General features: G+C 38.0%; 1 protein-coding gene across 9 annotated transcripts in view; it reads right to left on the minus strand.

Annotated features, from left to right (window-relative positions):
- The window catches only part of LARP1B (La ribonucleoprotein 1B), a 156,399-nt gene that overhangs the window by 71,178 nt on the left and 58,403 nt on the right, over window positions 1–26,818 (minus strand). For all 9 annotated transcript variants that reach the window (XR_002522199.2, XR_001902838.3, XM_009207547.4 and 6 more), the window contains one exon: window positions 23,419–23,781. Coding sequence is in view for 7 of the 9 variants with exons in the window: in XM_009207547.4 (XP_009205811.3) it covers window positions 23,419–23,781 (363 nt within the window). In the remaining 2 variants the exon portion in view is untranslated. The remainder of the gene's footprint in view (window positions 1–23,418; window positions 23,782–26,818) is intronic.

Raw genomic sequence — 26,818 nt, forward strand, 5'->3', positions numbered from 1 at the left:
TCTTAGGATACATAAACAATCAACTTTAATAAGTAATACTAAAGTTGGTTGTAACAACTTAATGTAATACCAACAGTGATGTGTGAATTCATGTTGTACCACTTCTTTACCAAGACAATATTGTCAGACTTTTTAATTTTATGATGTAATGTGTATAGTCTTCTGCTTCTGGCTATGATGGAGTAACCAATACCAGCCTGTGCCTCCTAATGTAAATAACCATAAAACTGATATGAATATGAAACAACTATTTTTAGGGATTGAACAAAAGTAGTGTAAGACTGTGATCTCTGAGAGAAGAGCTCACAAAATGGGCTCCACAATCACCCCAGCTCTCTTTCTGGGTACAATTTCCTAACCATGGCACAGCAAGCTTCAGCCCAAGCAAAGTATAACTGTCCTGCTGAGCTGAGAAGGTAGTGCTTTAGAGTTCAGTACAGTTTAAGCAGTGGAACCTGTGGAATAGAGCACTGGAGACAATCTATGCAGGGAAGAGTCGGGCAATAAGTCCATGTGAGGGTCAGGCTGCTGTGTGTCCTTGGCTGGAGGCAGAGCACATGTGTTCAGGAAAAGACTACCTAAGACATATCCTAAAGTGACTGCTATGTGGTTAAGCTGAATAGATATACTAAAGGTCCAGTAGTGCTGGGGGATGGTGAGCATACAAGCCCAGTTAAGAATGGATACCCTTCGTAAGCCACTCGTTAACACTCTGGGCATTCATCTGTGATACAGTTTTGAAATGAAGCCATGCTACAGAATAAGATCCACACTCAAGTACAGAGAATAAGACCTGCTCTAGACTCACTAGCAAAGCCTAATATAAAACCTGACAAGATCTAGAGGAGACACAGAATGTGGAGGTTAAGTTCTGTCAAGTTAAAGAGGCTTTCCACAGATCTAACCTAACAAAGAGTAAAATAAGCCTACACAATTGCAAGTGTAGCCTACAATACCCAATAAAACAAAAAAACTCAACAGCCTTCAGAGGAAGATGACATCTATAATCTCTACAGCATATGTATAATGCACAGTATAAAATTTTAAAAAATACTAGCAGTGAAAATAAATAAGAAAATGTAACACATAGTCAAGGTAAAAAAGCAGTCAGTAGATCGCTCAAATGTTATCACAAGATTTCAAATGTCAAATGTCAGATTTTAAGACAAGGACTTCAAAGCAACTATTATAAATATATTTGAAGAAACAGAAGAAAAACATGGTCTTAATAAGTGAACAGATACGAAATCACAGCCGAAAAAATGCAAACTATAAAAAATGGAAATTCCAGAACTGAAAAATATATACTTGGATGGGTCTAAAAATAGAATGAAAATGATAAACAAAAATTAGTGAAGTTTAAGTCAGACTGATAAACACAGTCCAATCTATAGAACACAAATATTTCAGGAAACAGAAAGAACCAGGCATGGCGGCTCACGCCTGAAATCCCAGCTACTCGGGAGGCTGACGTGGGAAGATCACTTGAGCCCAGGATTTCACAAGAAGTCTGGGTAGTATCTCAAAAAAAGAAAACAAAAAAACAGAAAGAACCTCAAGGACCTGTGAAACATTATCAAATAGCATAACATACTTGTAAGTGAATTCCCAAAGTAAAAAATGAATAAGGAACAGAAAAAATATTTGAAGAATTAATGACTGAAATGTCCCCAAATTTGATGAAGAACATCAAATTACTAATTCAAAAGTTTCAGCTAACCTCAAATTGGATATATTCAAAGAAAACCAAACCAAGACACATCACAGTAAAACTGCTAAAAATCAATGGTAAAGTAAAAGTCTTGAAAGCCAGAGAGGAAAACAACACATTACACACAAGGGAAAAAGAATACAAATAATGGCTGACTTCTGTGGTTCTCAACTGGGTTTTGATTTTGTCCACACCTCCAACATACATTTTTTATTGTCATGGGATTGGGGTGGGGGGATGCTACTGGCATCTTGTGGGTAGAGACTAGAGATAATGCTAACCATCCTATGACATATAAGACAACTTCTACAACAAAGAATCACCTACTTCAAAATGTTAATAGTACTGAGGTTGAGAAACCACCACACACAGCTAATTTTTATATTTTTAGTAGAGATGGGGTTTCACCATGTTGGCCAGGATGGTCTCAATCTCTTGACCTTGTGATCCGCCTGCCTCAGCCTCCCAAAGTGCTGGGATTACAGGCATAAGCCACTGTGCCTGGCCTCTGAAATCAGGTCTCTTGATTCACTTGACTCTCCAGCAGAAAGAACTTTAGTTCAAAACCATTTCTAAAGAGAGAGTGACTACAGTTAACTTGAGAGCTCACGTTGTCCATGAAAGGAAAGCGATCTGAGAAGTCTTTCAGAGTAAGGTTTAGGAAGAGTGTAAAAGAATTTTGCATTTTGAAATATACAACATAATCCAGGCACAGTGGCTCATGCCTGTAATCCCAGCACGTCGGTAGGCCGAGGCGGGCAGATCACCTGAGGCTGGGAGTTTGAGACCTGCCTGAGAAACATGAAGAAACCCTGTCTCTACTAAAAATACAAAATTAGCCAGGCGTGGTGGCGCATGTCTGTAATCCCAGCTACTCGGGGGGCTGAGGCAGAAGAGTAGCTTGAACCCAGGAGGAGGAGGTTGCAGTGAGCCGAGATTGCACCATTGAACTCCAGCCTGGGCAACAAGAGCGAAACTCCATCTCAAAAAATAATAATAAATTTAAAAAAGAAATATACAACCTAAGAGGACTAATAATGGAACTGTGGCACCTGGAAGAACTCCACAGACTATACTTTGATGGTACAGTTTCTATGTAAAGGCTGCCTAAGCTTCCATATTCTTTAAATTCTTGGTCTTCCCTCCATTTGTAGCATTGTTTCTGGTCCCACATAACCATCTGGTCTTTGTTCTTTCTTCATATATGCCCAGTTTTTTACAGTTTTCAAATTCTTTACAACCCCATGAGGTGGAGAGGGTAAAAATGATCCCTGCCTGAGATTCACAGAAGTTAGGTTTCGGTCCAGAACTGCACTCCCAATGGAATTTGCACATAGTTGACTGCTAGTCAAGAACAAGCTTAGCCAGACAGGTTCTCAACTTGGTGTACTTCTCTAATAAGGAGAAAAGTTCACCTCAAGTGATGGTAAGGAGACAGGAAGTTTACATGACTCTCCTCTTGACAAGTCAGTATGAAGCTATTGTTTCTGTCTGCCAGCCATCTCCTGATAAATGTGTACAGCATTTCCACCTTTATACCAAATACTCTGCCATAACTGAAGTTCCTTTCACTATCTGAAATAAATACAGGTAAGGACTTGCCTCATTTCTAAGGGGGATGCTGCATAAGACAGTGAAGTAATCAGCAAAGTCAAAGTGAATGAGAGCCATCCGGTCTTCCAAGGCTCAAGGACCCCAATAATTCCAGAATGCTGTCCGGGTCAAGGCAGAAGAAAGCCACTAAAGGTGGGCTTTCTTGTTGACAGTGTAACCTCTCAACAATGTGCTTGCTGATGGTCTCAATCACCTAACTACTGGAAACGTTCTCTCAAATACCACAAAGCTAAGTACATCCAAGAAAAATTCTGGGAACTGATGTTTAGGCCACCAGTGAGGAGTGTAAGTTCACCTGATAATATATAAGTAGTACTGGACAAAACTGGTATATTTCACTACTGTAAAAGCAATGAGCCTAAAGATTAGATTAAGTGACTGGCAGATGTGATTCAGAAGTTTCAAATTTGAAGGTTCTTCCTAAAATGTTGGAGATAAACACATTAGTATATTTAAGTTTCTACACAAGCAACTTGGGCAGAGGATAGAATACTGAGCAACTTGTAATGGGTTTCTGTCTCTCTTATTCTGTAAATACAAATTAAACATTTCTAGTTAGGGGAAGGTATCATGAGATAGTGGACCAGGAAATACCTGAGCTCATAAGCCCAGATGCTAGCCAATGATACCAATAATAAGATGTAAAGGCCTACCAGCATATTTTTGGGATGGACATCTGATCTCTACATCCTATGTTAACAAAGCCTTCAATACTGTACAGATTTATACCACTCAAGCAGACCACTGGAAAGGAAGACAAATAGGTGGACACAAAAAAGCAGAGACAACTGACCAACTGCGGTGGCTCATGCCTATAATCCCAGCACTTTGGGAGGCCGAGGCAGGTGGATCACAAGGTCAGGAGTTCAAGACCAGCCTGGCCAAGACAGTGAAACTCCATCTCTACTAAAAATACAAAAATTAGCCGGGCATGTCTGTAATCCCCTGGGAGGCTGAGGCAGGAGAATCACTTGAACCCCGGAGGCGGAGGTTGCAGTGAGCCGAGATCACGCCACTGCATTCTAGACTGGGTGACAGAGCAAGACTCTGTCTCAAAAAAAAAAAAAAAAAAAAAAAAAACCAGAGACAATCAACCTACCTTGACTTTAGACCAAGGAACAACAATGTGGCACCTTCGAGAAGTAAATAAATCAGCTTTGGCTTGCCTCTTTTGTAGTACCCATCCCCCTTTAATTCTAGCCTTTTAGTATTGTTATGAAATATGTCTCCTAGAAGAATGCATAAAATATGTATGTGCAACTTATAATGCATTCATGTAACAACTACGAGAAACACAACTGTTAGTATTTTAGAAACTTCTGAGTATCCTACACCTCCCCCCAGCCCCTACAATGAACAAATTCTGACTTATGTAATAATTATTCCAGGTTTTTCTTTATGCAACTATCTATATACGTAAGTATACCTAAAAAAATCATGTTTCATTTAACCTGTTCTTGAGTTTTGTCATATTGTGTATGAACCCTCACTTCTTTCATTCAGCATTGTTTTCTTTATGTATTCATAAAGATGTGTATGGCAATCTTTTTTTCTCTACTATATAGCTACTTTTCACTACTATAATGATGACATAGTCAAGTACTGATAAATACTTCAAATATTTTCAATTTGTGACTATAATGAATTATTCTGCTATATTATTACACATTGCTCCTGATGAACACATCTAAATTCCTCTAGGGTAGTGCCATCCAATACAAACACAATGTAATCTTAAATTTTCCATAACTACAAAAAATATAAAAAGAAGTACATTTTAAATATTTAATCTATTTCGACATGCAGTAATTATTAAAATTTGAGATATTTTATGTTCCTTTTTGTTACTAAGTCTTCAAAATTCAATATTTTACAGTTAAAACACATTCTATTTTGACTAGCCACATTTCAAGGGCTCAATGTCTTTGTTAACCAATGTTAACCAATTGTTTAATCAATGTTAACCAATGTTAACATGTGGTTAATGTCTACTATATTTAAACAATGCAACTCGAGAATATATTCCTGAGTGGAAATGGTGGATCATAGCATATGGTTGACCATTTTTTATTCCCACAGACAGATAGAGGTTCTTGCTCCAAATACTCCCAAACTCTATTTACCATCTGATGTCTTAACACTGCTAATGTAAGTTTCATGAACTATTTCATTGAAATATTTTTATCTCCTTGACTAATAATGTTGAACATCTTGTGTTCTGTCATTTAGACTGCTTCTTTTGTAAAAAGTTTGTTCATGTCTTATAAGCGGTATACTGAATCTTTTCTTCTTTTTTTTTTTTTGAGACAGTCTCACTCTGTCGCCCAGGCTGGAGTGCAAAGGCACGATCTTATACTGATTTTGTTTTAACAGTTACACAGTTACAAGCATTTAGTAAATCTACTTTATGGATTCTTTTCTTTTTTTTAAGAGATAATGCCTCACTATATTACCCAGGCTGAAGTGCAGTGGCCATTCACAGGTGCAATCATTGCACACTATAGCACTGAACTTTTGGGTTCAAGGGATCCTCCTGCCTTAGCCTCTAGAATGGCTGGGACTACAGGTGCATACCACTATGCCTGACTTACAGACATTCTTTAATGCCTAGACCGTTAGTGGTTTGGGGGCTTTTTATGCTTCTTAAAAAAACTGATATATGTATGTTAGTCATACATACTTCTGGGGTACATGTGCTATTTTGATACCTGTATACAATGTGTAATGATCACATCAGGGTAATGGGGATATCAATCACCTCAAATATTTTTCTTTATTCTCTTCTATTTTTTTCTTTTTTATTCAAGTGATCACAATCTTTCTTCAATCTGTTAATGTGAATTTCCTTTACTAACTTTTCTAATGTACAATTAATTCATGATCTTGAATGAACACAACTTGGTTATCTATTTTTTTAAAAACTGCTAAATTTGGTTTACTAAAATATTGTTTAGACTTTTTAAAAATTATTACTATTACTATTATTATTATTATTTTTTGAGACAGAGTCTCACTCTGTCGCCTGGGCTGGAGTGAAGTAGCGTGATCTCAGTTCAATGCAACTGCCTCCCAGGTTCAAGCGATTCTCGTGCCTCAGCCTCCCAAGTAGCCGGGACTACAGGTGCCCGCCACCATGCCCAGCTAATTTTGTATTTTTAGTAGAGATAGGATTTCACCACATTGGCCAGGCTGGTCTCGAACTCCTGATCTCAGGTTATCCACTTGGCTTGGCCTCACAAAGGGTTGGAATTACAGGCATGAGCCACCATGCACAGCTATTTTGCCTTTTTATACCTAGGTAATGCCTGACTCTCATTCATATTCTCATGAATTCTAATTTCTTATGTATAGTTCAGGTACCAACGATAGGTTCTTCTCATAAGTATTCTCCCCCACCACTACCATTTCCACAAATATTTGACTTATTATTATTGGCTCTATTCACTGGAAATATTTGTGCATTCCTGAAATCAATCATTCTAATTATAAAGAGATATGTTAATAAAATATCTATATTTGAAATTATTATAGAGTTTGAAGATGTTTTAAATTGTCATAGCACTATCTGGACTTTCTTTTCCACTCGATTTTGAAGTTATATACTTTTCTAGAAATCTGTCTTTATAAAAATGTTCAAATTTATTGCTCTAAAATTATATTTTAAAATTTCTGTATGATTAGTAACTATATCCCCTATTGCATTCCATGTAAAATATCTATTTTCTTTTTTGTTATCATAAGCTTAATTCTAGCCTTTTTGAAAAATTAAGTCCTGATGTGATTAAGTCATAAATTAAGTCCTCTATTATGTGTTAGATGTAATTAATTAAATTCTGCTATTTATTTCCTTCCATATTTTTTATGGGGGTTTATATTGTTAATTCTTTTCCTAACTTCTTGAGATCAATGCTATAGCAGATTCTGTTATGTTGTTCAATCCTCATATTCCCCAGAAGAGAAGATTATGCATATTCACCACTGTCACCTGCCTTTTAAGAATATATATTCCAGGCCGGGCGTGGTGGCTCAAGCCTGTAATCCCAGCACTTTGGGAGGCCGAGACGGGCGGATCACGAGGTCAGGAGATCAAGACCATCCTGGCTAACATGGTAAAACCCCGTCTCTATTAAAAAATACAAAAAAATAGCCGGACGAGGTGGTGGGTGCCTGTAGCCCCAGCTATTTGGGAGGCTGAGGCAGGAGAATGGCGTAAACCAGGGAGGCGGAGCTTGCAGTGAGCTGAGATCTGGCCACTGCACTCCAGCCCGGGTGACAGAGCGAGACTCCCGTCTCAAAAAATATATATATATATACACGCACATATATATATATATATTCCAAAATTAGCCAGGTTTGGTGGTGCATGCCTGTAGTTCCAGCTACTTGGGAGGCTGAAGCACAAGAATTACTTGAGACCAGGAGGTGGAGGTTGCAGTGAGCTGAGATTCATGCCACTGCACTCCATCCTGGGTGAGACAGCAAAACTCTGTCACCACCCGCCCTAAAAAAAAATATATATATATACACACACACACACATACACATATATATAAACACGCACATTTGTGTATATAGTGTGTGTATGTATATATATTCCCCATCCAAGTACAAAGAAATGATAAATGTTCGAGGTAACATATATAAATTACCCTAATTTCATAATTACATATGGTATGCATGTATCAAAATATCACACATATCCCATAAATATATACAATTATTATGTATCACTAAAAAATAAATTTCAAATGGAATGAAAAAATATATGTTCCCCAGCCTACAGGCTTGGCCATATAGTCAATGGAATACAAAAAATGCACAGAAAGCACATACAAGCAGCAACGTCAAATATAACTAAGATTTGGCTCTGCCTCTTGTTCTTCCCCTCTGCCACATGAATAAGCATGTATTGTATAGGAACTGCTGTTCTGGAATTAATCCCCAAATGAGAAGACAATTGGAGAAGAACCAAACATACAGAGCTGCAATAGCTGACCCACAGCCAATGTCAGGTAACATGAATGAGAAGCTTTTGCTCTATCTTTGAGAATTGGGGGAGTTTTTTGTTTGTTTCTTTCTTTTTTATTTTGTTTTGAGATGGAGTCTCACTCTGTCGCCCAAGTTGAAGTGCAGTGGCACAATCTCTGCTCACTGCAACCTGTTGGGGGAGTTTTTTTTTAATAAAGCCAAGATAATATTGGTAATTGGCCTATTAATTTCAAGTGTTTTCCCTAATATTTGCATTTAAGCCTATTGCCTTAGCTGCACCTTTTAACTTCAGTTATCATTCAATTCAAATTTTCTAATTTCTACTAATTTCTTCTTTGAATGCTGAGTTATTTAAAACCATACCGTTTTCAGGAATATGGGAATTTATTTCATTTAGTTTTATTATTATTAATCACTAGCTTGACCAGGTACAGTGTGGCATGCCTGTAATCCCAACACTTTGGGAGGCCAAGGCCATAGAATCTCTTGAGGCCAGGAGTTCAAGACCAGCCAGGCAACATAGTGAGGCCTCATCTCTACAAAAGTATTTAAAAATTAACAAATAAAATCACCAGTTTAATTCCACTAATAATGTGCTTTGGAATTCACTTTATAAACCAGCGGAGGTCTAAGTACCATGTATATACTAAAAAAGAACATATGCTCTGCAGTTCTTAGGCAAAACGTTGTTTCTGAAATTACTTTTTATTGTCTGATTATGCCTTGTTTATATAGAGAGTAAATCACTCATTACAACAGTGGATTTGTTTTACCAATTTTTGTTTCATATATTTGAAGCTTTAATATTAAATACATTGAATTTGAGGTTATCTCCTCTGATAAACTTCACTTTTTATCATTATATGACACTTGCACACTAGTAATGCTTATCTCTAAGCCAACTTTGTAAGTCTATTCCATCTGCTATTAATATGCGTGTATGTTTTGGTTTTTGGTTTGTTTTTTTTTTTATATGGAGTCTAGCTCTGTCTCCCAGACTGGAGTGCAATGGTGCGATCTCAGCTCACTGCAACCTCCACCTCCCGGGCTCAAGCAATTCTCCTACCTCAGCCTCCCAAGTAGCTGGGATTACAGGCGTGCATCACCACACCCAGCTAATTTTTGTATTTTTAGGAGAGATGGGGTTTCGCCATGTTGGCCAGGCTGGTCTCGAACTCCTGACCTCAGGTGATCCTCCCACCTCAGCCTCCCAGAGTACTGGGATTACAGGTCTGAGCCTATGTGTATTAAGTTTTCTTTTGGTTATTTTTTTTTAATTTGGTATGCAGTTGGATTTTTAAAATAATTTTTAATTATGTTAAAAAAACACATCACAAAATTTACCATCTTAACCATTTTAAAGTGTGCAATTCAGTAATGTTAAATATATTCACACTGCTGTGCAACAGATCTCCAAAACTTTCATCTAGCAAAAATAAAACCCTATACCCATTAAGCAACACTTTCCAGTTTCTCTCCTGCCCTCAGCTCCTGGCAACTACCTTCTTACTTTGTTTCTATAAACTTCACCACTTTAGTTAGGTATCTCCTATAAGTGGAAACATACTTTGATTGAGTCTTTTTGTGACTGAAGCATAAAGTCCTCAAGGTTCATCCGTGTTGCAGCAAGATTTCCATCCTTTCTAAGGTGGAATAATAATCCATTGTATGTATATGCTACATTTTGCTTATCCATTCCTCCATTGAAAGACATTTGACTTACTTCCACCTCTTGGGTATTGTAAATAATGCTGCTCTGAACATGGACATGCAAATACCTCTTAGAGATCCTACCTTCATTCTTTTGGATATATGCCTAGAATTAATATTGCTAGATAACATGATATTTCTATCCTTAATTTTTTGAGAAACTGCCATCCTGTATTCCATAAGGGCTGCACCATTTTACACTCACACTGAGAGTTCACAAGGGTTCTAATTTTTCCAAATCCCTGTGAACAACTGTTATTTTCTGTGTGGTTTTTTAAATGGTAAACATCCTAATCAGTGTGAGGTGATAATCCTGTGATTTTTTTTTATTTGCATTTCTATTCTGAGTAGTGATTTTGAGCACCTTTTCAAATGTTTGTTAGCTTTTTTTTTTTTTTTTTTTTTTTTTTTGAGATGAAGTCTCAGTCACCCACGCTGGAGTGCAGTGGTGCGATCTCAGCTCACCACAACCCCCACCTCCAGGGTTCAAGCAATTCCCCTGCCTCAGCCTCCTGAATGGCTAGGATTACAGGCGTGCACCACCAACCCTAATTTTTTTGTATTTTCAGTAGAGATGGAGTTTCACCATGTTGGCCAGACTGGTCTTAAACTCCTGACCTCAAGTGATTGACCCACCTCGGCCTCCTAAAGTGCTGGGATTACAGGCGTGAGCCATTGCGCCCAGCCTTATTAGCCATTTTCATATCACCCTTAGAGAACTGTCTATACAAGTCTTCTGTCCATTTTTAAAATTAAGTTATATTTTTTGTTGATTTGTAGTTCTTTATATACTCAGGATACTAATCCCTTATCAGATATATAATTTGCAAATATTTTCTCCCATTCCATAGGTTGCCTACTGTTAACTGTGTCCTTTCATACACATACATTTTTAATTTTCAAGAATTCCATTTGTCTACTTTTGTTCTATAACATGTGATTTTAGTGTGATACCCAAGAAACCACTGCCAAATCCAAGATCATGAAGGCTTTCCCCTAAGGCCTTCTTCTAAATGTTCAATAATTTTAGGTAATATGTTTAAGTCTTTAATTCAGGTTAATTCACCTTCGTTTATGGTATACGGTAAAGATCTAACTTCCTTCCTTTACACGTGGATACCCAATTTTCCCAGTATCACTTGTTGAAGAGATTATCCTTTCTCCATCGAGTGGTCTTGATACACTTGTCAAAAAAATCATTTACCCGGACAGGTTCAGTAGCTCACACCTGTAATCCCAATACTTTGCAAGGCCAAGGCGGAAGGATTGCTTAAGGCCAGGAGTTTGACACCAGGTATAACAAGACCCTGCCTCCACAAAAAAAAGCTGTTATAAAAAACAACAAATAAATGGAAAGTCATCTCATGTTCATGGATGACTTAATATTGTTAACATGTCAGTACTACCCAAAGTATCTGCAGCTTCAGTGCAATGCCTATGAAAATCCCAATGGCATTTTTTGCACAGTTAGAAAAATTCACCCAAAAAATTCACATGGAATCTCATGGGACCTTGAATAGCCAAAACATTCTTGAAAAAGAAGAGATTTGGAAGCTTTAGAGTTCCGGATTGTTACAGTAATCAAAACATTGTGGTACTGTCATGAAGACAGACATACAGACCAATTGAATAGACAGTCCGGAAATAAACCCTTATGTATATGGTTAAATGATTTTTTTTTTTCTTTGAGACGGAGTTTCACTTTTGTTGCCCAGGCTGGAGTGCAGTGGTGCGATCTCAGCTCAATGCAACCTCTGCCTCCCAGGTTCAAGCAATTCTCCTGCCTCAGCCTCTCGAGTAGCTGGGACTACAGGCCTGCACCGCCACACCCGGCCATTGTTTGTATTTTTAGTAGAGATGGGGTTTCACCACGTTGGCCAGGCTGGTCTCAAACTCCTGACCTCAAGTAATCCACCTGTCTCAGCCTCCCAAAGTGCTAGGATTACAGGCGTGGGCCACCGTGCCCAACCCGATTTTTTTTTTATTAATTTTTTTAATGTGTAATTAACATATAGTATAATTCACTCGAGTATACAATTCAATTGTTTTTCATATATTCAGAGTTTCACAACCATTACCACAATCAACTACAGAATATTTTTATCACCTCCAAAAGAAGCCTGATAACCATTAACAGTCACTCCACATTTCCTCCTAGCCACTCACCAGTACTGGTCTGTAGCCTGTTAGGAACCATGGTGAGTGGTGGGCGGGCAAGCGAGTAAAGCTTCATCTCTATTTACAGCTGCTACCTATCACTCTCATTATTGCCTGAGCGCCACTGTCTGCCAGATCAGTGGCAGCATTAGATTCTCAGAGGAGCATGAACCCCTTTGTGAATTGCAGATGCGAGGAATCTAGGTTGTGTGATCCTCATGAGAATCTAATGCTTGATGATCTGTCATTGTCTCCCATCACCCCCAGATGGGACTATCTAGTTGCAGAAAACAAGCTTACAGCTCCTGCTGATTCTACATTATGATAAGTTGCACAATTATTTCATTATATATTATAACGTAATAACAGAAATAAAGTGCACAATAAATGTAATGTGCTTAAATCATTCCAAAACCATGCCCCCCAGTCCATGGAAAAATTGTCTTCCATAAAATTAGTCCCCCGTATCAAAAAGGTTGGGGACTGCTGCTCTATAAAATGTAGTCTTTTATGATGGCTCCTTTCACATACTGTCTTCATAATGCTTTCATATTGTATCATGTATTAGTCCTTCATTTCTCTTTCTCTGAAGCAGGTTAGAGAAAAAAGATCTTAAGACAAAAAATAAAAATTTAAAAATCGGTCAGGCACAGTGGCTCACACCTGTAATCTCAGCACTAAGGAAGGCAGATCATTTGAGGTCAGGAGTTCAAGACCAGCCTGGCCAACATGGCAAAACTCTGTCTCTACTAAAAAATAAAAAAATTAGCCAGGTGTGCCTGTAATCCCAGCTACTTGGGAGGCTGAGGCAGGAGAATCACTTGAACCCGAGAGGCAGAGATTGCAGTGAGCTAAGATCACGCCACTGCACTCCAGCCTCGGCGACAGAGTGAGACTCTGTCTCAAAAAATAATAATAATAATAATAAAAAATTAAGTACTTCATTTCCTTTGACTGCCAAACACTCTATTGTATGGATATACCACATTCATCCAAACATCAGTTAATAAAAATCTGAGTTCTGTTCATTTTTTGAAATGCTGAAATGAACATTCATGTACAAGAACATGACATCCATGTGCATAAATGTCTTTGTTTCTTTGGATTACATACATAAAAGTGGAATTGCTGGGTCACATAGTAACCCTATGTTCAGCCTTTTGAAAACTGCTAGACTGTATTCCAAAGCAGATGCACCATTTTACATTCCCACCAGTGTGGTATGAGGGTTCCAACTTCTCTCTATCCTCACACTTGGCAGTGTATCTGTCTTCTATATTATAGTTATCCTGTTGGGCATAACACGGTATAATTACGATTTTATTTCAATTCCCCTGGTGGCTAATGATGTTAAGCAACTTTTCAAGTGTCTATTGGCCCCATGTATCTCTTCTTTGAAGAAATGTCTACTCAAATTCTTTGCCTATTTTAATTTATTTGTTTTTAGAGACAAGGTCTTGCTTGATTGCTCAGGCTGGAGTGCAGTGGCACGATCACAGCTCACTGTAACCTCAAACTCCTGGGCTCACACAATCCTCCTGCCTCAGCCTGTGGAGTAGCTGGGACTACAGGCACACACCACCACATCTGCCTAGTTTATATCTTTATTTTTTTTTAGAGACAGGGTCTCACTAAGTCGCCCAGGCTGGCCTTGAGCTCCTGTTTGCCCTTTTTAAAATTAGGTTATTCATCTTATCGATTTGTAAGAGCTCTTTGTATATTACAAATATTTTTCAACACATACAGACGGGTAAAAACTTTTTTTAAAGAAAAATTTTTGGAAGAAAATAAGCTCTTTGCCCCTCCCTCCTTTAATTTGCAAATATTTTCTCCTAATCTGTTATCTTTTTTTAGGTATTCTTAGAAGTTTTAGGTTCACAGGAAAACCAAGCAGAAAGTACAGAGTATACCATAGACCTCCTGCACCCAAACACATACAACCTCCCCCACTATCATCCTGCACTAGAGTGACACATTAGTTACAATAGATGAAAACACTTACAGTATTATCAAAATTGTCCTGTACATTTTCTATGGGTTTTGAGAAGTGTACAATGGCATGTATCCATCATTAAAACATCATAGAAAATAGTAGCACTGCCCTAAAAAACCTGTGCTCTGTCCATTCATCTCTTCCAACCCTTGGCAATCACTGATCTTTTTACTGTTACTATAGTTTTGCCCTTTCCAGAATGCCACATAGTTGGAATCATACAGTATGTAGTCTTTTCAAATAGGCTTTTTTCACCCAATATAAACTAAGTCTTGGTATGAATCCATGTCTTTTCACAGCTTGATAGCTCATTCATTTTTGAGCTCTGAGTAAGTCCACTGTAGGAATGTACCACAGCTTGTTTATCCATCCACCTACTGAAAGATACCTTGGTGTTTTCCAAGTTTTGACAATTTATGGATAAAGCTGCTATAAACATCCATGTTCAGGTTATTGTGTGGCTATACATTTCAACTCATTTGAGTAAATTTGCTAGATCCTTTGGTAAGAGTATGTTTAGTTCAGTTTTGTATAAAACTGTCAAACTACCTTCCAAAGAGGCTGTACTGTTTTGCATTGCCGCCAGGAGTGAATGAGATTTCCTAATGCTCCACATCCCTGCAAGCATTTGGGGTTATTGTTTTGGATTTTGGTGCTCCTAATGAGTCTACAGTAGCATCCCATTGTTGTATTTACTTGCAGCTCCCTAATATTTGATATCGAGCATCTTTTCATATGCATTTGCTGTTTATCTTCTTTGATGAAGTGTCAGCTCAGTTCTTTCAATAGTTTTTTCTTTTTTTCTTCAATAAACTGATCTATCAACCATTTTTTCGTGAACCATTTTTAAATTGGGTTCTGTTTTCTCAGTTTTAATAGTTATTTGTATATTTTGGATAATAGCCCTCTATCAGATTTGTCATTAGCAAATATTTTCTAGCAGTCAATGGCTTCTCTCCTTTTTTTAAAAAAAAAATTTTTGTAGAGACAGTCTCACTATGTTGCCCAGGCTGGTCTCAAACTCCTGGTCTCAAGCAATCCTCCCACTTCAGCCTCCCAAAGTACTGAGACTATAGGCATGAGCCACTCACTGCACCTGGCCTTCCTCATTCTCTTGACAGTATCTTTCACTGGGCAGAAGTTTTTAATTTTGAAGAATTCTAGCTTATTTCTTTCATGGATTGTTTTGGTGTTGTATCTAAAAAGTCATAAGCCCAAGGTCATCTAGATTTTCTCTTAGATCATCTTCTAGGACTTTTACGGTTTTGTCTTTTACATTTTGGACTACGGTCCTTCCACTTTCTCCCCCCTTTCTGAAGGGTGAAGATTCATTTTTTTTCACATGAATGCTCAGCTCTTCTAGCACTATTTGTTGAAAAGACTTTTCTCTATTGTATTGCCTTTGCTCCTTTGTCAAACATCAGTTGACTGCATCTGTGTGGGTCTATTTCTGCACTTTCCATTCTGTTCTATTGATTTAGTTGTCTATTCTTTCACCAATACTGTATTGTCTTCATTACTGTAGCTTTACAGTAAATCTTGAAGTCAGGTAGTATCAGTCTTCCAATTTTCAATGTTGTATTAGCTATTCTGGGTTTTTTAGGTGTTTTTTTGCCTCTGGAGATATCCCCAAAATCATTTGCTGAGATTTTGATTGGGTATACTAAATGCATCTCAATTTAACAAGACCATAAACTGCACAGAATCTATAGTTATGTTGGAAAGAATTGACACATTATTGAGTCTTCCTATCTACAATATGAACATGGAATATTTCTCAATTTACCTATTCCTTTTTTTCTTTTTTCCGAGACGGAGTCTTGCTCTGTGGCCAAGGCTGGAGTGTGTGACCTCGGCTCACTGCACCCTCCGCCTTCTGGGTTCAATCAGTTCTCCTGCCTCAGCCTCTCGAGTAGCTGGGACTATAGGCACGCGCCACCACACCTGGCTTTTTTTTTTTTGAGACGGAGTCTCGCTCTGTCACCCAGGCTGGAGTGCAGTGCAGTGGTGCGATCTTGGCTCACTGCAAGCCCCGCCTCCCAGGTTCACGCGATTCTCCTGCCTCAGCCTCCCGAGTAGCTGGGACTACAGGCGCCACAACCACGCCCAGCTAGTTTTTTTGTATTTTAGTAGAGACGGGGTTTTACCGTGTTAGCCAGGGTGGTCTCAATCTATTGACCTCGTGATCCGCCTGCCCGCCTCGGCCTCCCAGTGCTGGGATTACAGGCGTGAACCACCGCACCTGGCCCCTTTATTTCTTTCATCAGGGTTTTGTAGTAATCCTCATATAGATCCTGTACATATTTTGTCAGATTTATAACTATTTCATGTATTAGGGTGCAAATGTAAATTGTATTGTGGTTTTTTGTACAAATAGCCCCAGGCTTATGATAGTTTGACTTACAATTTTGCCTTTACAATGTTGTGAAAGCAAGGGGCACTTAGAAGAAGAAACTGTACTTCAAATTTTTTAATTCTCCCAGGCCAGCAATATGTGGTATACTTTCTTGCAATGCAGGGCAGCAGCAGTGAGCCATTCTGTTTTTCACTTTCAGTATAGTAATCAATACATTACATAAGATATTAATACTTTATTATAAAATATGCCTTGTGTTTAAATGATTTTGCCCAACTAAGGCTAACATAAGTGCTCTGAGCAGGTTTAAGGTAGACTAGGCTAAGCTATGATGTGTGGTAGGTTAGGTGTACTAAATACATTTCAGTTTAACAGTATATTTTCAATTTATGATGAGTTTATAAGGATGTAACCCCAACATAATTTGAGGAACATCTGTACTGGCTTTTCACTCTCTGTATGGTATCCTTTGAGATTCAAAATTTTTAAATTTTGATGGTGTCCAACTTACCTGTTTTTATCATTTGTCGCTTGTGCTATTAGTATCATATGAAAAACCACTGTCAGATCCAAGGTCATGAAGATTTTACACATCTTATCCTAAGAGTTTTATCCTTTTTCCTCTTAAATTTATGAATTTAATTCATTTCAAGTTAATTTTGATACGTGATGTAAGATAGGGAGGGACCCAACTTCCTTCTTTTGTATGTAGGTATCAAGTTGACAGAGTCCCAGTTGTTGAAACAACTATTCTTTCCATACTGAATGGTCTAGGCACATTTGTTGAAAAGTTAGTTGAAAATAGACATGTTTATTTCTGGGCTCTCAATTTTATTCCATTGATCTATATGTTCATCCTTATGATAGTACCACTATCTTGATTACTGCAGCTTTGTAGTAAGTTTTGAAATAATAAAATGAGTCCTTCAATTTTGTTTTTGTTTTTTGTTTGTTTTGAGACAGAATTTTCACTCTTGTTGCCCAGGATGGAGTGCAATGGCGCAATTTCGGCTCACTGAAACCTCCACCTCCCAGGTTCAAGCAATTCCCCTGTCTCAGCCTCCCAAGTAGCTGGGATTATAGGCATGCACGACCATGCCCGGCTGATTTTGTAATTTTAGTAGAGACAGGGTTTCACCATGTTGGTCAGGCTGGTCTCCAACTCCTGACCTCAGGTAATCCACCCACCTCGGCCTCCTGAAGTGCTGGGATTACAGACATGAGCCACCGCACCCGGCCATAATTTTGTTATTTTTTAAGAGTGTTTTGACTACTATGGATTCCTGAAATTTCCATATGAACTTAGTTCACCTTGTTAATTAAATGGGTATCCTTCAAACTGCAACTTGCAAACTTTAATAACTTTAATCAGTACCTTTTTTCCGGATATGAAGTTACATTTAAATACTAGATTCATTTGCTGCTCTCTCTCCCAGTTTGTGTTAATGTTATAGTAAATCTATCAGACATCATAATTGCTTTATACAGTTAATATTCACTTAGGTTTATTCATGTATTTATTACTTGTTTTGCTCTGCAGTCCTTTCTGTGTTTCTGACATGTAAAATCACTTTTATTTTACCCTTTGGGACTTTCTTTCATGAGGCTCTGCTGGTGGCAATTTCTCATATTCTACACTCTTACTGAAAGATATTTTTGCAAGGCCTACAACTATAAGTTGATAGTTATTTTCCCTTGCAAATTAAAGCTATCATTCTATTGTCTATTGGCTATCACTGTTGGGAAACTAGCTATCAGCTGTCTAATGATTCTTCTTTCTTGAAAGTAATCTGTCTTGGGCCGGGCGCAGTGGCTCACGCCTGTAATCCCAGCACTTTGGGAGGCCGAGACTGGCGGATCATGAGGTCAGGAGATCGAGACCATCCTGGCTAACATGGTGAAACCCCATCTCTACTAAAAATACAAAAAATTAGCCGGGCATGGTGGTGGGCGCCTGTAGTCCCAGCTACACGGGAGGCTGAGGCAGAAGAATGGCATGAACCCGGGAGGCAGAGTTTGCAGTGAGCCAAGATCGCACCACTGTACTCCAGCCTAGGCAACAGAGCAAGACTCTGTCTCAAAAAAAATAAAGAAGAAAGTAATCTGTCTTTTTTTTCTGGCTAAACTCTGACACCTCTCCTTAGTTCTGCAGAGGTCCTAATTGCCTCTTATAATAATGACTTGGCCCCATTCTCTCTACCCTTTCACTCTGGAACTCTGACTAAATGTGTATTTTACACCTTCTCCATTATCCTATATTCCAAGTTTCTTGCTTACCTTTTTTTAAAAAAATAAAAATAAAAAGCTTTATAACAAAATCTACTAGATGTTAAATTACAAAATTTGATTTAAAACTTATCAACCGATAGGAAAGACTGTGTAGAAAATCATTCTGTACCCTCTTTTCATATATTCTATTTCTTTGCTACTCTGGAAATTTCTGAATAAATTCTTGTGAACAGTCTTCCAAATGACTAATTCTCCAATTCTGTCTAATCTGTTGTTAATCCCTTCAATTGATTTAGCTCTTAATTTTAATCATAATTGTTTTTATTTCCAGAAGTTCTATGGTTATTCTTTAGGATTTCTTCTTTTCTATACATATTTTTATTTCCTTAAACATAGTAAGCCTAGCTACTGCATATTTTGTTTAATAATCTGACTATCTAAACTATTTTAAGGGGCCAGTCATGGTGGCTCACACCTGTAATCCCAGCACTTTGGGAAGCCGAGGTAAGCAGATCACTTGAGGTCAGGAGTTCGACACCAACCTGGCCAAAATGGTGAAACCCTGTCTCTACAAAAAATATAAAAATTTAGCTGGATGTGATGGCACACGCCTGTAATCCCAGCTAGTTGGGAGGCTGAGGCAGGAGAATCACTTGAACCTAGCAGGCAGAGGTTGCAGTGAGCTAAGATGGTGTCACTGCACTCCAGCCTGGGCGATGGAGCGAGACTCCATTTCAAAAAAAAACTATTTTAAGGTATGTTTCTGCTGCCTGTTACTTTCTGCTCATTCTCACATGCAAGATCTCACTTTCTTGTTAGATTATTCACTTTATGTGCTGCTAACTTTCCTTGCAATATAATGTGAATAAAGGAGGTCTAGAATAAAGGTGAATATTTTCACACACACAAAAATATCTTTATTTTCATATGCTAGGTGTCTGGGAAACAAAAAGACCACAATCGCATTAAATTTACAACTAGTGCTTCCTTTAGTCACCCACAGAGTGTGAACTTGGGTTTCATGAATACAACTTCTAGCCCAATTTTTTCCTCCCTATTCTGCTCAGCACAACCAGAAAACATTCTTTTTTTTTTTTTTTTTTGAGACAGAGTCTTGTTCTGTCACCAGGCTGGAATGCATTGACGTGATCTCTGCTCACCGCAACCTCTGCCTCCCGGGTTCAAGTGATTCTCCTGTCTTCAGCCTCCCGAGTAGCTGGGACTACAGGCACGCGCCACCATGCCCAGCTAATTTTTGTATTTTTAGTAGAGGTGGGGTTTCACCATATTGGCCAGGGTGATCTCGATCTCCTGACCTTGTGATCCACCCACATCGGCTTCCCAAAGTGCTGGTATTACAGGTGTGAGTCACTGTGCCAGTCAGAAAAATATTCTTTATAGAGTCCCTTAGGGGAGTAGGTAGGAAGCAAGTTTAGTTCTTTCACTGTAAGTGTATTCTTTAGGGTACCTTTTTTTCCCATAGATTTTTGGGGAACAGGTGGTATTTGGTTACATGAGTAAGTTCTTCAGTGGTGATCTGTGAGATCTTGGTGCACTTTTGGGTACCAATTAAATGGGAAAAGGAATCCTATGGGAATCCACAATTTTGGCTGGTCCCTGAGTTTATGGTTTTTACCCCTGTTTGGGTAGCTTCTACAAAGGGTCCTAAGGGTAAAAGTAAGTTTCAGTACTTCACTTCTGTATAGTTTTATCCTGATAATAACGTACCTAACATATCTTCAAATATTTTAAGCAGATATTTTCTTACCTATAAGCCTATTCATTTCAGTAGTCTTCAGCAGTAAATATATGCCAAAAACAGAATAAAGCCTTTACTCACTCTTTGGTCCAGTTCAACATAGCTTCTGGATCCACTAAAACTCTTATTGCAGAGGTCGAAAATCAGTACTAAACTGCCCTATCAATTTGGCATACTTTTCATTCCTATCTAATTCAACCTGTAAAGTTGCTGACACACCTGATTATTCTCTTAGGGCCAGCTTTTGACTTTCACAACAACACACTTTCCTACACAACGGCTATATAATCATTCCTCAAGGCTCAGATGAGATGGGTCTTCTCAATTCTATATTTCCTCTGCCACCTGTTTGTCTTAGCCTACCAATTCATCTTCTATATGGATAGCCTCTTAACTGGATTTCTTCTGCCCATTTTTGTCCCTGTACAATCCATTCTGTGCCAAAACAACCAGAGTGATCTATTAAAAATAAAAATTAGATGTTACACTGCCTTTGCAAAACCTAAAGTACTGCATTTGAACTTTAGATAAATTCCACATTATTTAACATGGTGCATAAATGATATGACTCCTGCCTATTCATCTATAATTAACCTTTTATATAATACCGTAGGCAAATTGACCTTTTTTCCATTTCCTCAAATACGCCAAATTCTTTCCTGCCACATATCCTTGACATTTACTGTTCCCTCTTTCTGGAATACCGTTTCCCTACTCTTTGCTTGGTTATATGTCCTACTTCCACTTCAGATTTCACTATTACTGACTTTCTCAGAGGCCTTCCCTGACTACTCAAAGAAACAGCATCCTATTTTTTTCTTTTAGAATATGTATTATAATTTGTGATTAAGTACTTCTTGTGGGTTTATGTCTGTTCCCCCAATTATCTGTAGGTTCTAGGTATGTAGAAACCCTATTTGTTATCTTCTCACTCTGTGCCCAGTTTCTAGCAGTGCCTGGCACATAGTAAGCATTCAATGAGCATATGTTAAATGACTGATTTCTCTCCCTTTAAGCAGACCCACAGGAAAAGTATAAGTCTAATGAGGAACTACATGTAGACCACAGAATCAGAACCAAAGAGAATGAGTTAAATGACAGGAATGTAAGAATCAAGTCAAAGTAAGATATATTTGCAATTATAATGGTTAAAGTTATATAGCCAAGATTACTTTCTGTTAATATTTAATGAATAAGATCAGCACATGCCTCAAGAACTCAATACACGGCTTTTAATTATTGTTGTCTATAATTTAAGGAAATAATCATCTACAAATGGCATGTTTCTCAAGTTGGCTTACAAATTTTGTTACTACTTGGAAGACTGAAAACATTTTCCCACAGAACCAATATTACACACAATGGTTGGGTTCCTTTGGTTAGTGCATAATGTTTACTCCATAATTTATTTACGCACTTTAACAAACATGAATTGAATATTTATTTGTGCCAGAAACCATTCTAGCACTAGAGATACAATAGTAATGAACAAAATAGACAAAAAATCCTATTGTCATTGGTATTACATCCATGGTTTTTCTCCAAGAGAATAAAAGTAAGTAAAATATATAGAATTATAGATAATGATATATGCTATGGTGAAAAACAAAGCTGGGTAAAGGGATCGAGAATGGGGGAAGAATAATTTTAACTGATTATTAGTAGAATGTACTAGAATCTCTGTTCTAAAAGGACTTAAGATAGGTATTACTTACAGAAACTAAGTATTACAAATAAAATAGCAATGCTTACACTAGGAAAGACTTTCAATTGAGAAGCATTATAAAAACACACTTCCTTTCCCATAGCAGTAGGACAGGCAGAGAACTACTCAGGCTCTAAGTCACATAACAAGCTATCATAGCCTGAGGCAGGTTCTCCAAGAAGGCAGTGGTTACAGAAGGCTAAAAGCAGTACTGGGGATTCCAGGAAGAAAAGAAATGAGGAGCCAAGAAGGCTAGGACACTTCTTGCTGATGATATGAAGCCCCATCAACAGGCAGTCCCCTCTACCCAGCCACTAGTTGGCTAGCTTTTCTTCCTACAACTTTAACTATTTCCAACCAAGATCAGTTTCCTATTTGGCATATAATGTTTCCCTTATTATACCCTATCCTGAAAACAAATATTTAACTATTGGGACTTTTCTGATAAACTTAATGGCAGAAAAAGATCCCTTTTTATCCCCATATCTGTGCCATTATAATTCATATTGAAGGAATGCAGATACCTAGTAAACTATTCTGGTTCTCTATTTTACCTTAATAACTAGGATAGAGACCAGGATCTGAGGTGAAATGCAAGAAGATAAAACAAATTAGAACAAGGTTGTAAAAAGTAACCCTAGCACCACAGTAATGACTAGACCAAGAGAGACAATCATCCAGTTTAGTCATTTATAGTTTGTCCACAACCATTTCCACTATCTTAGATCATTGACCATAGACTAAGTGGGGAAAACAAAAAAGGGGAAGAAGAGTGCTCTCTAAAGCCACTGGCTCATACAGCTGTGGTGATAGCCAGGTAAGTAAATTAAGTATAAGTATATAAATCAAGCCTGTCCCCACAGCAAGTTGTTTTTATTCTTTCATATGAGAAAGGGCATTCTTAGTATTTTCACCTAAAAAAAAAAAAAAAAAAAAAAAAAAAAAAGCAAGGGTTTAAGTCAATGAGTGCTAATTTTCTTTTGTAATTACAGTATTCATCACGCTGTTACTTTCATAAAATAACATGATTCCTCAGGTAGTAATTATCAGGTATATTTCCAGGAATTTTAAGTTAAATACAATGTATTTATATTCAACATTTCATAAAATAGAGCCTCAAGTTTAAGAAAATATAAACAGCAACATACAATCAAAACAAAGCATCAGTAGAAAGATGTTGGCCAGAAACAATTACCTTTATGGCTGTATGTTTGTTTTCATCTTCTTCCATCCATAGATCCTGTTCATAATAATATAAGCCATCATTGATAACTTTAGCAAGTTCAGATGTGATTTTTGCCCGAGACATGTGGTTGCCTGTTCGATCTCCTCCGGGATGTTTTTTCACATAAGGTGGTGTCTGAGTTACAATCAAAATCTTGTTTAAGTCTTGGTCATCAATTTCATAATCTGAATCATTATCAGACCAATCAGTAAATGTGTTTTTTCGTCCTATTTGTTCAATCTCTTCATCAAACAAAAAATCAAGTTCTTCTTGTTCTGGTTCTTCTGAAGAACATAGCTGATTTAATGACCCTTCAGGGACAGACACTGATTCCTGAAGGAAGAAATTGGTAATTTATATAAAAAACTTTCTATCACTTTTAAATTAAATGTCATAAAACAGTGTTGCAAGTAAGTAATATCAAGCTTTTATGCTCAATTACTAGTTTAACAGCCAAACTGTAAAAGAAAATCAAGTTAGTATTATTTTGGCCCAGTAAATTTAAGACTAAAGAAAAACACAAAGTTGAATAAAGAAAGGATTACATTAAAGACTCTTTTAGAGTTGGAATAGTCTTAATCATCAACTACATTGCAATGACTCATCTTACTGATGAAAACAAACGCCCAGAGATATGAAAGTATTTGCCTATGATTTCATAATTATAAACAGAACCAATTATCTGGGTGTGGTTGTAGATTCCTATAATCCCAGCTACTCAGGAGGCTGAGGCAGGAGAATCATTTGAACCTGGGAGGCAGGAAGGTTGCAGTGAGCCCAGATCGCACCATTGCACGCGAGCCTGGGCGATAAGAGTGAAACTCTGTCTCAAAAGATAAATAAATAAACAGACAGACAGATAGAATCAAGGTCTTCTGATTTTCAGAGTCAATGGTCTTCCCTATTCCAAACCTTTTTACCTCACAATGATAATAACATAGTGTCCTAGCTAATCCCTCTACTCTATCCTCATCCCCATTCTACATGGCCCAATTTTCATGTCAAATTCACGCTAATATTCAGCAAATGTTAAAATGTCTACTCCTCAGGCCGGGTGCCGTGGCTCACGCCTGTAATCCCAGCACTTTGGGAGGCCGAGGAGGGTAGATGACAAGGTCAGGAGTTCAAGACCAGCCTGGCCAACATGGTGAAACCCTGTCTCTACTAAAAATACAAAAATTAGCCAGGCGTGATGGCACGCACCTGTAGTCCCAGATACTCGGAAGGCTGAGGCAGGAGAATTGCATGAACCTGGGAGCCAGAGGTTGCAGTGAGTCAAGATCACGCCACTGGACTCCAGCCTAGGCGACAGAGCAAGACCCTGTCTCAAAAAAAAAAAAAAAAAAAAGACAAATTGTCCACCCCTATATAGAACTTAAAACAGCTGGCCAGGTGCAGTGGCTCACACCTGTAATCCCAACATTTTGGGAGGCCAAGGTGGGCAGATTGCCTGAGGCCAGGAGTTTGAGACAAGCCTGGCCAAGACCCCCGTCTCTACTAAAAATGCAAAAATTACCCAGGTATGGTGGCGTGCACCTGTAGTCCTAGCTACTCAGGAGGCTGAGACAGGAGAATCACTTGAACCCCAGAAGCAGAGGCTGCAGTGAGCTGAGATCGTGCCACTGTACTCACAGCCTGGGTGACAGAGCAACACTCCATCTCAAAAAAAAAACTTAAAACAGTTGTTGGTTTACATTAAAAGTCTAAGCTTTTAGATCCTAGATCTTCTAATATATAAACTAGTCTAAAACTCCCAACAGCAGGAAGTAGTTTCTCCTTGGTGTTACCTTCATTGGTCATCCTCTGGCCTATTTTACCCTTCAGTTCATGCTAACTTCCTATGTCTAGGAAAAAGACAATTCCTCCCTTTCAAAACTCCCAATAACGTAGATCCATATTCATTTAGTCAGTTGATAATTATCTGAGTGCTCCCTCTGAGCCAGGTACTGTTCTAGACAGGGACAGACAGCAATAAATTTAACAACAACTATGCCCTGATGGAGCTAACAATCTAGTAAACAGAAGGCTGCCCAAGATGTTTTTACTAAAAAAAGACAAGTTGTAAAACACTGTGAATATATGTATTTTAAAAACATTGATGATGTATTTTAAACTATATACATTGCTTTTCACATTTGCAAGTACATAATAAAAGTCTAAGACAATAAACACCAAACTGTTCAATTTGTTTTTGTAATTTCTAAGGAAAAGACCATTATTAAGAGATTAGGAGTTGAAGATGACTTAAGTTTGCATGCTTATTTGCAGTAGTAATACACAGTGCAAAGAATAAAAGCAATAAATGCACATCAATACTGAAAACACGTATTACTATTAGAAGATCAAAGACTTTTACGACTTTCTGGAGAGCAGAAAATAAATGGGATTGTATTGATAATAAACAAGAGTAGAGAAAACAGCAACCTAGAACTCATACAAAGGTTAAAAGGGAAGCAAGAGCCATTGATAACGCCAGAGTTCTAGAAAGTTTTGAGATGGCAGTTAGAAGGAGTAGGAATGGACTACTGGATGGTAATCAAAATAGGTATTTGGAAAACCAACTATAGAATACAGCTAAAACAGTCAATCCAATACCTTTATCTCAGAATATAAAACTATATAAAGATCGCTCCCAACTAAAACCCCGAGAATTACTTTCTAAACAAAATAAGATTTCACAAGAGAGGGCTCATGTTTTGGGTACTGGGGCTGAATAGAAGTTGAACACATCCTAGTATTATTTTGAACCTCTAAAATAGAGTTGGGGGAGGAAAAGAAAAGGTAATTTCACCAATGAATGAGATACACTAAGAAATTCTACGTCTCAGAGAAAAGTACTCCTTTTTTTTTTTTAAAGCAATTTTGGAGAAAAAGAGCCAGCATCTCTATTCTCTGCCTAGGTGTCCAAGTCCATAGGACGTTTTCACTTACCAAGAGTGTGCAATCGGCTGAGCGCAGTGGCTCACGCTTGTAATCCCAGAAGTTTGGGAGGCCAAGGCAGGTGGATTGCCTGAGGTCAGGAGTTTGAGACCAGCCTGACCAATATGGTGAAACCCCGTCTCTACTAAAAATACACAAAAAAATTAGCTGGGCGTGGTGGCAGGTGCCTGTAATCTCAGCTACTCGGGAGGCTGAGGTAGGAGAATCGCTTGAACCCAGGAGGTGGAGATTACAGTGAGCCGAGATCATGCCACCATTGCACTCCAGCCTGGGCAAACAAGAGCAAAAATCTGCTTCAAAAAAAAAGCTAAAAATAGAGTGTGCAATCATACCTCACATTAAACAAAACAGCCCTGGATGAGCAGATTAGACCAAAAAAGAAAACCATACCAATTTACTGATATTAATATGAACCATCAACCAAAAATCG

This window comes from Papio anubis, chromosome 3, assembly GCF_008728515.1.
Source record: "Papio anubis isolate 15944 chromosome 3, Panubis1.0, whole genome shotgun sequence".
NCBI classification, from domain to species: Eukaryota; Metazoa; Chordata; class Mammalia; order Primates; family Cercopithecidae; genus Papio; species Papio anubis.